Below are 14,617 nucleotides of genomic sequence, written 5' to 3'. Positions count from 1 at the left end.
CTGACCCTCCTCCACAGAGCTGTGAAGGAAGGTCTGGACCTGAGAGACTAGTCAGACCCTCCTCCACAGAGCTGTGAAGGAAGGTCTGGACCTGAGAGACTAGTCAGACCTTCCTCCACAGCTCTGTGGAGGAAGGTCTGACTATAAGAGACTAATACGATATAAACTATAAATACAGAAACAGAAACACATACAGAATATTCAAACTACTGTTAGAGTATTTTAGGGACTGTGTGCAACGGGAGATGATTTGATGGCTGTCAGTCCAAGCTGAAGCAGCTTTTTGTGATGAGTGACGTAATGTAGCAACATGACGAAGACACAGGTGTGGCTGTCTCTGGAGATGTTCTCAAACCGAGACCAGTATCTGAAATACATGTTTTGAAAATGTGCAATATAACGTTTTGTTGTCTGTGATTATAAATGAGACAGATAAGAGATAAGGTGAAATGAACTGACATTTGGTCATCTGCCAATCAATCTGTTGATCACTACATTCATTTATTTAGTTATTTAACTCGTCTACTTTTTAAATTAACAGTTCCTTTTGTAGTTTGGTGGTCTACACCAGTGGTTCTCAAATGGGGGGGTCTGTGTATCCCTAGGGGTACTCTGGAGGACTACAGGGGGTCCGTGTATCCCTAGGGGTACTCTGGAGTACTACAGGGGGTCCGTGTATCCCTAGGGGTACTCTGGAGGACTACAGGGGGTCCGTGTATCCCTAGGGGTACTCTGGAGGACTGCAGGGGTCCGTGTATCCCTAGGGGTACTCTGGAGGACTACAGGGGGTCCGTGTATCCCTAGGGGTACTCTGGAGTACTACAGGGGGTCCGTGTATCCCTAGGGGTACTCTGGAGGACTACAGGGGGTCCGTGTATCCCTAGGGGTACTCTGGAGGACTGCAGGGGTCCGTGTATCCCTAGGGGTACTCTGGAGGACTACAGGGGGTCCGTGTATCCCTAGGGGTACTCTGGAGGACTGCAGGGGTCCGTGTATCCCTAGGGGTACTCTGGAGTACTACAGGGGGTCCGTGTATCCCTAGGGGTACTCTGGAGGACTGCAGGGGTACGTGAGATTCCTTTTTTGAAATGTTAATTTTCACAGTCATGCATAATTCATAAAATTAATTTGGTTATGGATTCTAAACATTTGTAATAACATTTAAGTGTATTTCAGTTTCAGCTTGTTGAGTTAATCAGACACTAATGCTGCAGAGCTGTAATGTTCCTCTTTAAAGAGCCTTTTTTTTTCTACCAAAAAATGTTTTGCACTCCTCAGGGGTACTTGGCATTAGGGGGGTACATTATTAATAAAGTTTGAGAACCACTGCTCCACACTGTTGATGAACATTTCTATATTTGTAGGCTATGGGATTTTATATTCACATTTTCAGATTAACGAACTAAGTTCAGCCTGTCAGTCTGCTCTCAGGGCTCTAAACTCCAACAGTGACGTCGCTGCTGGCCAGTTTGACCTCTTTTTGGCTTCTCTGTGATTGGCTGTGAGAGTGAGCAGCGGCGGTTCTGAGCGCTGATTGGCTGCTGTCTCTATCTGTGTCTCTGTGTGTTTGTCGGGGGGCGTGTCGCATGGCGCGGACGTGCAGCGGCTTTTCCTCTTTAAAATGGCTGAAAAATAAACCGAAAATCCTCGGAATAAAGAAACGGAAAGCAGCAGGAAGCGTTCCCGCCAGCAGGTGTGGTCGTGTTGCATCATCCGGGTTCTAGCGGGAAACTTTTGGATGAACTGCAGCAGGTGAGAGTCCGAAAACCAACTGCGCCACAGCGGCGTCTCTGCTCCTCTTACCAGCGGGGAATGTAACGAAGTACATGTACTCCAGTACTGCACTACATAACGGAGGTAGAGAGTAACGAAGTACATGTACTCCAGTACTGTACTTCAGTCCACATGTTGAGGTACTTGTACTTTACTTGAGTCTTTTCTTTTCGTGCTACTTTCTACTTCTACTCCACTACATTCACCTGTTACAGCTTTAGTTACTAGTTACTTTAGTTACTCCACTACATTCACCTGTTACAGCTTTAGTTACTAGTTACTTTAGTTACTCCGCTACATTCATCTGTTACAGCTTTAGTTACTAGTTACTTTAGTTACTCCGCTCCATTCACCTGTTGCAACTTTAGTTACTAGTTACTTTACACATTCAGATTACTGCACACAGAACACGTGTGTGTGTGTGTGTGTGTGTGTGTGTGTGTGTGTGTGTGTGTGTGTCTGTCTCTGTGTGTGTCTGTCTCTGTGTGTGTGTGTGTGTGTGTGTGTGTGTGTGTGTGTGTGTGTGTGTGTGTAGACCAGTGTTGGTCAAGTTACTTGGAAATAGTAATTAGTTACTGATTACTTCTCCAAGAAAGTAATCCAGTTACTTATTTTCAAAAGTAATTAGTTACTTTACTAGTTACTTTTCATGAGCATGATGGCCGACCTGAATATGCTGTAAAGCAGCAGACCTTCCAGCCTAATTCTCTTCTTTCTAGATATTCCATCATCTAAAATATAATCAGATCAAACGTTCTCTTTTTAAAACTAGTTTTATTAGTTTCAGTCTTGTAACTTCGTGCTCGTTGCATCACGCAAAAATTAAATTAATGCAACAGTCTCAGACTTGAAGAAAATTGTTGAACATTTAAGCCTATTTTCTGCACCATATTTTAATGAAATAAAGGAAGTCCTTCTAATGTTAACTTATATTTCTGCATATTCCAGCATATAAAATAAAATAAAAATATTTTTTGTAATATCCTTCATTGGAATAGATGTCAATAAAATACAGCACTAAAATAATTAAAATGAAAGTCTCTCCTGACTGTATTCCAAATGATTAACGTTTACGTCTTTTAACAGTAAGTGCAGAGAGGAATGTTAGTCCAGTCTGGTTCCACGGCTCCAGTACAGCATCAACACCAGTCTTGATGGCCTGTAAAATACTATATGATATAACTAAGAATATATTTATTTTACTATATAAATTGGCTACTTTAACTATTTTGTGGGCTCTGCTGACCTAAACCGTCTCATGTGCTGTCAGTACTGTATGAGATTTAATTTTGGTTGAGGCTGTGTTGACCTCTTTATTTCAATCTTCTGTTGATGTTAAGATTAATATTCATGATTATGATCAATATCCCTGATATTGAACAGGGGATGAATAATTGATCTTTTATTATTCTATCATTTTAATAATTGTACTCACTGCTTAAATCAAACAAAGTGTAAGATCTGCCCACCATGAATGGTATAATAAATTCAACAAATCCACCCAAATCAATTATCAAATAGTAATCTTAGCTTTACAATACCATGTGAAGGCTGGCTGTCATTCTAGAGAGGTCATCTTTCAGGGCCAGTGTCTCTGACCTCAGGCCTGTGAGTGATGGTAGTAAAGCCCCAGAGGTGCACTCATCCTCTTGTAAGACGTCCAGTACTACGCTCAGGGCTTCATCACGGCACAGTACTCTTGTAAGAATAGGTACTCCCTTTCATTAAGGCACTTGATTCCCAGTTTTACGCACAGGGGATTCAGCTCATTCATCGGAATTGTGATGATTCTGGAAATGGCCTCGTACAGGGAATTCCACCATGTGGATGTGGGTACCATTAGTTTCCTGTGGCTGACTTCCTCCACCTGTTCAGAGGCTAATGTTGATCGACTTGCTTTAGTCCAAAGAGCAGAGCATTTTGTAATACTACTCCTATATACAGCCTTGGTGTCTGCACAGGAATCTAGATGTTTGTCATCAATCGCTTGTTGAAATGAGGTTAACTGTGTGTGATGCACACCTGTAGTGTGGAGTAGAGCTGAAGATCTTTGCCCGAACCCGACGGAATCGGGTCCCGTCGGGTTCGGTCTTAATTTCTATCATGTTACACGGGCTCGGGCCGGGCTCGGGCTCGCGCTCCGAGTTGCCCAGTAAACGAGCGGTCAGGTGAAGCGTTTGGATTAGCGTGTAAATGGATGCTGAGGAGGAGAAACAGAGGCTGGCCTCTGGAGGACTTCTTTTATTTCTTTGTTCCACCTTCCACGTGGCCGATAGCCTCCGTTAGTCACGAATACATGATGTTAACAAATGTATAAATTACTCATTCTTGACAGAAGACAAAGAGCTGTGTGCGTGCGGCGCAGTCTCTTTTTTCTTTCTCTCCCTTTTTCGCCGAGTGGTGCGTGTGCTCGCTCGCGGCGTGAAGAGCGTGTCCGCGTTATTTTCCGACATGCACTCTAATCACCGCTGATAGACGGCCTTTTGTTCAGTCGGGCTGTAAACGGGTTTGGGCTTTTAAAAAGCTGTCAATCAAAATGTATTGGTCGGGCTCGGGCCTTGTCGGGCCGAACTTTTAAGGCCCGATTACAGCTCTAGTGTGGAGGGAGGCTAAACTGTCCATCACCAGATGTGGTTGAAAGAGCTTCTATGACATCGGTGAAAGTCGGTTCCTCATCATCACCTTCTTCATTTTCAATATATATATATATATATATATATATATATGGTGATTTCATGCTGGTCAACGCTCCAATTAACTGACAACATAAGTTATACCAGTTACAGTTCTCAAGGACGCACGCACACACGGACGCCACAGCACGGACGCCACGGCACGGACGCCACGGCACGGACGCCACAGCACGCTCTCTTTCTCCTTTCTCTCAACTTCTCCTCCATGTGTCGGCGCTATTCTCCACATGTAGGAACCTGGTGAATTAACCTGCAACATGTCAGCTGTTTGGGAATTCTTCAGCGTGTGTGCAGAAGATAACAAGTTTACAATATGCAACACCTGCAAGGAGAAAGTAGGGCGTGGAGGGACGACACCAAAAACCTAAATCACATTTCTTTAGTTAATATTGATGTGAAAAGAAGGAAATAGTTCTAACATTGCTCTTTAGATGTGTGTGAATGTCCCACACCAGGAGTAATTTATATAGTTCTATTTTATAGTGATCCATTATCTGTTCAACACATGTTCTATTAAAGAAAAGATAGAAAATAAATATGTGTGTGCTGTAAAGTGGTTAGAAAACATGAAATCAGAATCGGCAAAAATCGGTATCAGCTGGTCTAACTCAAAGAGAATCAGAATCGGCCTAGAAAGTTGGAATCGGTGCATCTCTAATAGAAAATGCAGCTGTTGTTGTCTTGTTGTTTAATATCTGTTGTTGTCTTGTTGTTTAATATCTGTAGACGTGTTGTTTAATATCTGTTGTTGTTTTGTTGTTTAATATCTGTAGACGTGTTGTTGTTTAATATCTGTTGTCTTGTTGTTTAATATCTGTAGGCGTGTTGTTGTCTTGTTGTTTAATATCTGTAGGTGTGTTGTTGTCTTGTTGTTTAATATCTGTTGTTGTCTTGTTGTTTAATATCTGTAGACGTGTTGTTGTTTAATATCTGTAGACGTGTTGTCTTGTTTAATATCTGTTGTTGTCTTGTTGTTTAATATCTGTTGTTGTCTTGTTGTTTAATATCTGTTGTTGTCTTGTTGTTTAATATCTGTTGTCTTGTTGTTTAATATCTGTAGACGTGTTGTTGTTTAATATCTGTAGACGTGTTGTCTTGTTTAATATCTGTTGTTGTCTTGTTGTTTAATATCTGTTGTTGTCTTGTTGTTTAATATCTGTTGTCTTGTTGTTTAATATCTGTAGACGTGTTGTTTAATATCTGTTGTTGTCTTGTTGTTTAATATCTGTAGACGTGTTGTTGTTTAATATCTGTTGTCTTGTTTAATATCTGTTGTTGTCTTGTTGTTTAAAATCTGTTGTCTTGTTGTTTAATATCTGTACACGTGTTATTGTCTTGTTTAATATCTGTAGGTGTGTTGTTGTCTTGTTTAATATCTGTTGTTTTGTTGTTTAATATCTGTTGTTGTCTTGTTGTTTAATATCTGTAGACGTGTTGTTGTCTTCTTGTTTAATATCTGTAGACGTGTTGTTTAATATCTGTAGACGTGTTGTTGTCTTGTTGTTTAATATCTGTTGTTGTCTTGTTGTTTATCTGTAGACGTGTTGTTTAATATCTGTAGACGTGTTGTTGTCTTGTTGTTTAATATCTGTTGTCTTGTTTAATATCTGTTGTTTTGTTGTTTAATATCTATAGACGTGTTGTTGTTGTCTTGTTTAATATCTGTTGTTGTCTTGTTGTTTAATATCTGTAGACGTGTTGTTTAATATCTGTTGTTGTTTTGTTTAATATCTGTTGTTGTCTTGTTGTTTAATATCTGTTGTCTTGTTTAATATCTGTAGGCGTGTTGTTGTCTTGTTGTTTAATATCTGTTGTTGTCTTGTTGTTTAATATCTGTAGACGTGTTGTTGTTTTGTTGTTTAATATCTGTAGACGTGTTGTTGTCTTGTTGTTTAATATCTGTTGTTTTGTTGTTTAATATCTGTAGACGTGTTGTTGTTTAATATCTGTAGACGTGTTGTTGTCTTGTTGTTTAATATCTGTTGTTGTCTTGTTTAATATCTGTAGACGTGTTGTTTTGTTGTTTAATATCTGTTGTCTTGTTTAATTTCTCTTGTTGTCTTGTTGTTTACTATCTGTAGGCGTGTTGTCTTGTTGTTTAATTTCTCTTGTTGTTTAATATCTGTAGGCGTGTTGTTGTCTTGTTGTTTAATATCTGTTGTTTTGTTGTTTAATATCTGTAGACGTGTTGTTGTTTTGTTGTTTAATATCTGTAGACGTGTTGTTGTCTTGTTGTTTAATATCTGTTGTTGTCTTGTTGTTTAATATCTGTAGACGTGTTGTTTTGTTGTTTAATATCTGTTGTCTTGTTGTTTAATATCTGTAGACGTGTTGTTGTCTTGTTGTTTAATATCTGTAGACGTGTTGTTGTCTTGTTGTTTAATATCTGTAGACGTGTTGTTTTGTTGTTTAATATCTGTTGTCTTGTTGTTTAATATCTGTAGACGTGTTGTCTTGTTTAATATCTGTAGACGTGTTGTCTTGTTTAATATCTGTAGACGTGTTGTCTTGTTTAATATCTGTAGACGTGTTGTCTTGTTTAATATCTGTAGACGTGTTGTTGTCTTGTTGTTTAATACCTGTTGTTGTTTTGTTGTTTAATATCTGTAGACGTGTTGTTGTCTTGTTGTTTAATATCTGTAGGTGTGTTGTTGTCTTGTTGTTTAATATCTGTTGTTGTTTTGTTGTTTAATATCTGTAGACGTGTTGTTTTGTTGTTTAATATCTGTTGTTGTCTTGTTTAATATCTGTAGACGTGTTGTTGTCTTGTTTACTATCTGTTGTTGTCTTGTTGTTTAATATCTGTAGACGTGTTGTTTTGTTGTTTAATATCTGTTGTCTTGTTTAATTTCTCTTGTTGTCTTGTTGTTTACTATCTGTAGGCGTGTTGTCTTGTTGTTTAATTTCTCTTGTTGTTTAATATCTGTAGACGTGTTGTTGTCTTGTTTACTATCTGTTGTCTTGTTGTTTAATATCTGTAGACGTGTTGTTTTGTTGTTTAATATCTGTTGTCTTGTTTAATTTCTCTTGTTGTCTTGTTGTTTACTATCTGTAGGCGTGTTGTCTTGTTGTTTAATTTCTCTTGTTGTTTAATATCTGTAGGCGTGTTGTTGTCTTGTTGTTTAATTTCTCTTGTTGTCTTGTTGTTTACTATCTGTTGTTGTTTACTATCTGTTGTTGTCTTGTTGTTTAATATCTCTTGTTGTCTTGTTGTTTACTATCTGTTGTTGTCTTGTTGTTTAATATCTGTTGTCTTGTTGTTTAATATCTGTAGACGTGTTGTTGTCTTGTTGTTTAATATCTGTAGACGTGTTGTTGTCTTGTTGTCTAATATCTGTTGTTGTCTTGTTGTCTTGTAGGCGTGTGCAGCTGCTGACTCCGCCCCACGTCATGCCCGTGGACGTGGCCGTGAGGATCTGCCTGGCCAGCTCTCCTCCGCTGCGCTCCTTCCTCGGTAACTATGACAACGGCTTCTCTCCGGCGCCTGCCAGTCTGCCGAAGCGCTGCGAGCTGCAGCGACCGTGTCTCTCCTCCGATGGCAACGCCGTCCCCAAGGCAACCGGCAACTGCACGCCGTCCGTGTCCACGGAGTGCAGCGACGGCCTGGCCTGGCTGCAGAGGAAGAAGAAGAAGAAGAAGAAGAAGAAGAGCGTGGTGTTTGCAGACGATCGGGGTCTGGCGCTCGCCGCCGTTCACGTGTTTAACGAGGCGGAGGACGAGGCCATCGCAGAGCTGCAGTTCACCCTGACGGAGATAGAGGGCGCCATCGCCGGGCTGCACCGGGCAGACACCGACGGTGAGATACCTCAGCACCAGCTTCATGTTTGTACTTCTCCAACACGGAGGAAGAGACGGACGTGTATTCATCGACCTCAGATCACTCAAACTAAGACCAGTTCAACTGGAGAACCCGTTATTTAACCCAGGCCTGGAGTTCAGGTTTTAAAATGTGTACAGTGCTCAGCATAACTTTATGAAGCCATGCTATTTAGAGCTAATGTACTTGATCTTACTACTTGTTGTCTGGAGTTTGCACCTTCAAGGTTGAATGCACTTAATTGTAAGTCACTTTGGATAAAAGAGTCAGCTAAATGACATGCAATGCAATGCTAAAGTTGACTGAAAACAGGAATAAAAAATCATCTTTTGGAAATTGATCTTAATGCCTTAATTAAAAAAATAGGAAAAATCCAACTTTTAAGGACACCAATTTTCTTTGTGAATGAATAATGTATCGTGAATAAATAAATGTTCTTCCTTTAAAATACAGGGGGCACAAGTCAGTACACTCCTATGTTAAATTCCCATAGAGGCAGGCAGACTTTTATTTTGAAAGGCCAGTTATTTCATGGATCCAGGATACTATGCATCCTGATAAAGATGGGGGAACTTTATCAGGATGCATAGTATCCTGGATCCATGAAATAACTGGCCTTTCAAAATAAAAGTCTGCCTCCCTCTATGGGAATTTAACATAGGGGTGTACTTATGTATGCCCCCTGTATTTTTCCTAATTTTTTTAATTAAGGCATTAAGATCAATTTCCAAAAGATGATTTTTTTATTCCTCTTTTAGTCAACTTTAGCATGGCTTCATTAACTCATGCTGAGCGATGTATTTACAGTTACATTACAGTCTCCTCAATAAGAATCAGAGGCATTTTTATGATACTCGATATTAAGGAGGCAGTTCAGTCAGTGCCTAAAAAATCACATTTACTACCCAGTCCTAGTCCCTAGTTGCCAGTCCCCAGTCCCAGTCCTAGTCCCCAGTCCTAGTCCCCGGTCCTAGTCCCCAGTCCTAGTCTCCAGCGTGTGTGGCGTGTAGCGCCTGTCTGCCTGTGGCGTGCTCTCCTCGGCCTCCCTAATCAGCTGACTTAAACACCTGCAGCCACTCGGTGAAGTCCGCCTCCACAGACACGCCCCCTCATGTGTCAGATATCAAAAGGCTAAATAGACCGGACCTGCATGTTCTTCTCTCTGACCCGTGTATCTTGTGTTCTTCTTCCAGACGCTGCAGCCTGTGGTCCAGGCCTGGTTCTGGTTCTGGACTTCGAGCCGCCAGCTGCAGACTACCTGGACCTGAGGAACCGGCTGCGGGCCCAGCGCGTCTGTCTGGAGACGTGTTCTGTCCACCAGCGTCTGCTCTCCGGCACCGTTCAGGTCCAGAACCTCTGCTTCCACAAGTCTGTCTCGGTCCGGATCACCTTCGACTCGTGGCGGTCCTTCCAGGACGTTTCCTGTCGGTACCTGAACACGGCGTACGGCGGCCCGGACATCGAAACCTTCGCCTTCTCCGTGCCGGTACGTTAAAAGTTTGGAAACGCTTTCCTGTACTTAGAACATGGAGGTTTAAAAACAACATTTTGGTCGTGTTTTCAAAAGAAATCGTTAATTATTTACCCTAGTTATTTTTTGATTTTGTCTTCTGCTTTTTCAATGTTTCTGTAAACCAGAGAAGGTAAGGTGGTTAACGTTGTGAAACGGTCCCAGTTTGGTTAGGGTTAGACACCAAAACTACTGAGGTAAGATGATTAAAAATATGGAGGTTTGGGTTAAAGTCAGACGTGACTTCACTTCCTGAAGGTTACCACGGTGACCCAGAACGTGACGTAGCTCCGTTTGTACCAGGACATTTGGCGCTCTTATACTTCCTCACCTGACTTCCTGCTTTGCTCCCGTCAGAACTACTACGGCCACTAGAGGGCGCCGCCACTACAAACTAAATATGGGTCACATGATGCTGGAACAAACCACGTATGGGGGAGTTTTTTAAGGAGGACAGCTTCTCTTTAAAGGTTACACAGCTGATAATAGGCTCGTTGGAGATGAACTGCTCCTCGCCTGTAAAGTGGACGAGAGCAGGCGGCAGCAGCAGGGGGCGGGGACAGCAATCTGCTGTCAAGTGGGACAGTTTCCAGCCGATTCCAGCAGCCTTCAGACTGAACAGGAAGTCACAGAAACACTGTGGTCTGATTCTGATTTAATAAAATGTTATGAGACCCATATATCAGCTCCTACACAGTCTCCAGCTGTTTATATTATGACAGAGTGGCTGTCAACATGCTCTACATGTGATCTGCTGCTGATTTTAATTAACAGACTGTAGATGATCTGTAATCTGATTACAGTCTCTCTGACTTCGAAACGTAACTATCAGCCTCACAACATGTGTTCTGTACAGAATAGAGGTCGACCGATTAATCGGCCGGCCGATTAATCGGCCGATTTTTGGCAATTTTTTACATAATCGGCATCGGCCAATATCAAGCCGATTAATAAGCAGGCGCATCTGCAGGCAGCCTAGTGTTAAAAACATGAATAGGCAACATTTTTTACAGCGTACCCAGACCAGCTGCCTCCAGCCCCTCCCCTTGTGAAGTCTTGCCGTGTGTCTCGCGCAGCCACTTCAGGTTCAGACGCTACCGTTAGCAGTAGCATGTTGCTGGTGTTCTTACCTTGGGATTAACTACTAATAAAACCGTACAAAACACCGCGGTCACACCGCTGTGGAAGCTCCCCGAATATCATTTATCAGAGTCTGGTTGTTACCCCTGTCCGTGGCAGTCTCATCCACTCCTATAACGGAGTTAACTGGAGCTAACCGCTAACGGAGCTAACCGCTAACGGAGCTAATCGTTGCTAACAGAGCCTTCAGTTCTCCGTTCCTGTAGGCTATCCATTAACTGCATCTATGGACTCGAGCACGAATAAAACCCTTAATTTTATTAAATTGGCTGGACGAGTTTTAAATTACAACTCAGTTGTTTGAACGACAGAAATGTGCTCAGATAAGATCCTGATGAGGTCAACAGGACATGTAGCTAGGCTAACAGTAGGATCCCCAAAACACAGTTAAAACACTTCAACTAATGAACAATGATCTAACAAACAGGGTGAAGAAGAACTGACTTTAGATAGCCCTAGTCTGATGGGATTCAACAGGAGTTAGGAGGAAATAGTGTTGAGATTAATAATAATACGTCACTTTCTGTGAAGCAGATTTGTATTCTCAGAAGTTTAGTAAATGCTGATAAGTGCACTAAACTTTATTTTTTCATTGAAAGGTTTATTTGACAATGTTTATTTTCTTCTTACCTGTTTATTTTATATATTTTTCATACATTATTTATACAATATAGGATACAGTATGTTTTTACATTATACATTTTTAAATGAAGTATAGGCTACAAGTGTAGATTGGTGAAGTGTTCAATAAATATTTTTGTTGAGAAATTCTGTGTATATTAGTGTTACATTTTATCTTTCAAATAGAGGTTTAAATACAAGCACATATCGGCCAAATATCGGCCAAAATAAATCGGCAGCATTAATCGGCCATCGGCTGACCCTGATTTCTAAAGATCGGCATCGGTCAGAGAAACCCATATCGGTCGACCTCTAGTACAGAATAAGTCTTTAAATCAGACTAATAGCAGTTAAAATCCCTCAGATTCAAAATCAATAAAAAGTTGATATAAAACGTCATGTTGAGTCGATTCTGAACCAATCAGCTGTAAGATCAGTTGAGAGGCCGGCGTTTCCCAGCATGCCCCTGGGTCCGCCTGGGTCTTGCAGTCGGTGGAGAGCAACTGTGGCGCCTGGCTCTCAAACCTGCGGCCGCCTTGATCTCGTGAGGTCATCGTTGACCACGTGTGCATGACGTCAGAGCAAGTCAGGATCAAGTCGGACACACATCTACCCAGCATGCATTGGGCGGCGATCACCTGTGATCGATTCTGCGCAGACCTGGCTCATCTCCAACGAGCCTATTGTTCCAGTGCCATGATGTTTTTAAAATCAGATTGTCTCACCACAGGTCCCGGAGGTCCTGGATCCGTCCGACAGAGTGGAGTTCTGCATTCAGTACCAGACTCAGGACCAAACGTTCTGGGACAATAACCACGGGGAGAACTACCGGCTGGCGGACCCAAACGCCGGCCGGCCCCGGACCCCCGAGAGTCCTGCAGGGCTGCAGATCCAGAGAGACCGCGGGGGAGAGAAGAGGGAGCAGGTTGTTGAGTGTGATCCGTTTGGGAGTCCCCGGACATCTGCAGGGATCTTTCCTGAGTGGCAGAGCTGGGGTCGCGTGGAGACCAGCGCCCCCTACTGGTGAGGCACCACAGGACAGGTTTTAATGTTGCAGTCACTGAGAGTCTGGTCCCAGGACGTACGAGACTCACAGGATCCTCATAGAGCACTGAAAGGCCACGTCATTATACCAGGTTATCCAGGCACGTGTATAGGAAACTACAGATTTCATGCTTCCACTTTAGCCACTTTAGCCACTTTAGCCGCGCTAACGTCAAGTTTTTTGAGTCTTCAGGACAGAAATGTGTTAATGTCCGGATGGAGTGGAAGGACTCTGGATTAGAGATGTTCTGATACCATTTTGTCCTTCCTTATATGATCCAATACCTGAACTTGTGTATCTGCTGATACTGAGTGCCGATCTGATACCAGTGTGTTAAGAAATACGTATATTTATTATGTTTTACTAGCTGTTACTACTATCCTTAAAGTCTTTGTGAAACATGGACAAACACACACAATGAACGTCACAGGACTTTCTTTGTTATGCAGTTTGACAGCAAGTCATAACGGAAAAAGAACATTAATAATCTTCTTTAAAGTAGTTTTTCTGGGCTGAATTACGTGGTATCAGATCGGTGCGTAACCTCGAGTACTTGCAGATACCCACACCAGCATTTTAGGCAGAATTGGAGGCTTTTTGCCATACTGTTATCAATATCTGAACATCTCTAGTTTGGAGGATCCACTATAGATTTCTAGCTTTCAGTTGAGCCCCTTTAGCTGCCCTGACATGACGTATTAACGTCTGGATGGAATGGAAGGACAGTTCAGACAGTTCAGGAAGTCAGAATGACTCGGCACAACAGTGGACTAAATATTGCACGTGTTTATTACTCGCCTCAAACTGAATGAATGAAGCACCAGAATCTGCCAGAAACATCACATCTGATCAGACCTGCAGCCCAACACACCAAATCTCGCTGCCCTAAAAGCACCAGTTCAGGTTCACATCTGGTCCTTGTTTGCCCGAACAAATCTGTGCATACCTGGCATGGCCTCATGGGAAATATTTAAAACGTAACAAAGGGATTGGCTGTTAGATATTCACAAGGGAACCAGGGGTCCGTCGTTGTAAAAGCATCCCAAAGATTGGGTGACTCTCAGAAGGATCCACCAGGGGACCTGTACTCAGATTCATAAGTGCTTTCTTAAAACCTCCAAAGATCATGAACGGTTCAAGCCATTACAGGTGTTTCAGAAAGCGCCACAAGACTTCATCTTTCACAAGCTTTTCTCAGAAGTTGTGAATGCATTAATGAGTGCTTTGTGTGAAGCATCCAAAGGATGAATTAAAGATTGCAAGACGACCGAGTGCTGTCTTTGACAACTCAACAACACAAGGGAGGACTTGTGGGCGTTCCTGTCCAACGATGGGACTTGTTCCAGACCTCATTTCTTGTCCACCATGACAGCTGATCCATGACTCTTAACAGAAGCCTTTCAGGCTGTTGAAGTCCTGAAACAGCTGTCAGAGAAGACCAGCAGACTTATTAGGCTTGAAGTCCTAAAACACCAGCATGAAACCTGGTTAAGGCTAGAAGGGATACAGCTACGGCGACGACCGTAAAGTTTAGGCACAAAGAACTCGTTAAGTTCAGGAAAAAGATGGCGGTTTGGGGTAAAACCCTCCTGATGAACAAACAGGCTTTTCCTGGGTGAAAGTATTACTATTATATGATGTTAGATGTAACTTCTGGCCGTAGCTGTATCCCTTCTAGCCACAACCATGAACACTGTCCAGAACACTCTTACGGTGTTAAACCTCGATGCCTTCAGGCTTAGTTCATCTTTGATTTAATTCCACGATCTTAAAGGACAATTCCAGCACAAAATGAACCTAGGGACTCGGCACACATATGTTATTAACCCTTAGGTCGTTTTGCGCCGGAATTGTCCTTTAAACATCCAGAACCCAAAAGGTCTGGACTGTCTAGACTTTCCCACGCTCCCAGACTCGAGTCCTCAATTGGACTCCAGAGGTGGATTATAGGATCACCATGTTATATCCAGAGATCTGAAGGCTGGTCTCTTTGTGTATTTAATATATATGTGTGTGTG

General features: G+C 42.1%; 1 protein-coding gene across 2 annotated transcripts; it reads left to right on the top strand.

Moving 5' to 3' along the window:
* The first annotated feature begins 1,552 nt into the window (after positions 1-1,552).
* Positions 1,553-14,367, top strand: LOC116057991 (protein phosphatase 1 regulatory subunit 3C-B-like). Of its 2 annotated transcripts, none has more exons than XM_031310597.2 (4): positions 1,553-1,752; positions 7,826-8,262; positions 9,477-9,769; positions 12,285-14,367. In XM_031310597.2, exons 1-4 carry the CDS (start codon positions 1,739-1,741, stop codon positions 12,579-12,581), a joined length of 1,041 nt encoding a protein of 346 aa, XP_031166457.1. In that variant the 5' UTR covers positions 1,553-1,738; the 3' UTR covers positions 12,582-14,367. The 2 variants fall into 2 exon arrangements, with proteins under 2 accessions (XP_031166457.1, XP_031166458.1); XM_031310598.2 differs by lacking the exon at positions 1,553-1,752 and adding an exon at positions 1,885-1,913.
* The last annotated feature ends 250 nt before the right edge of the window (positions 14,368-14,617 follow it).

This window comes from Sander lucioperca, chromosome 22 (assembly GCF_008315115.2).
Source record: "Sander lucioperca isolate FBNREF2018 chromosome 22, SLUC_FBN_1.2, whole genome shotgun sequence".
NCBI lineage: Eukaryota > Metazoa > Chordata > Actinopteri > Perciformes > Percidae > Sander > Sander lucioperca.
The sequence above is the reverse complement of the archived record's forward strand: the minus strand, read 5'-3'. Positions and strand labels throughout refer to the sequence as shown.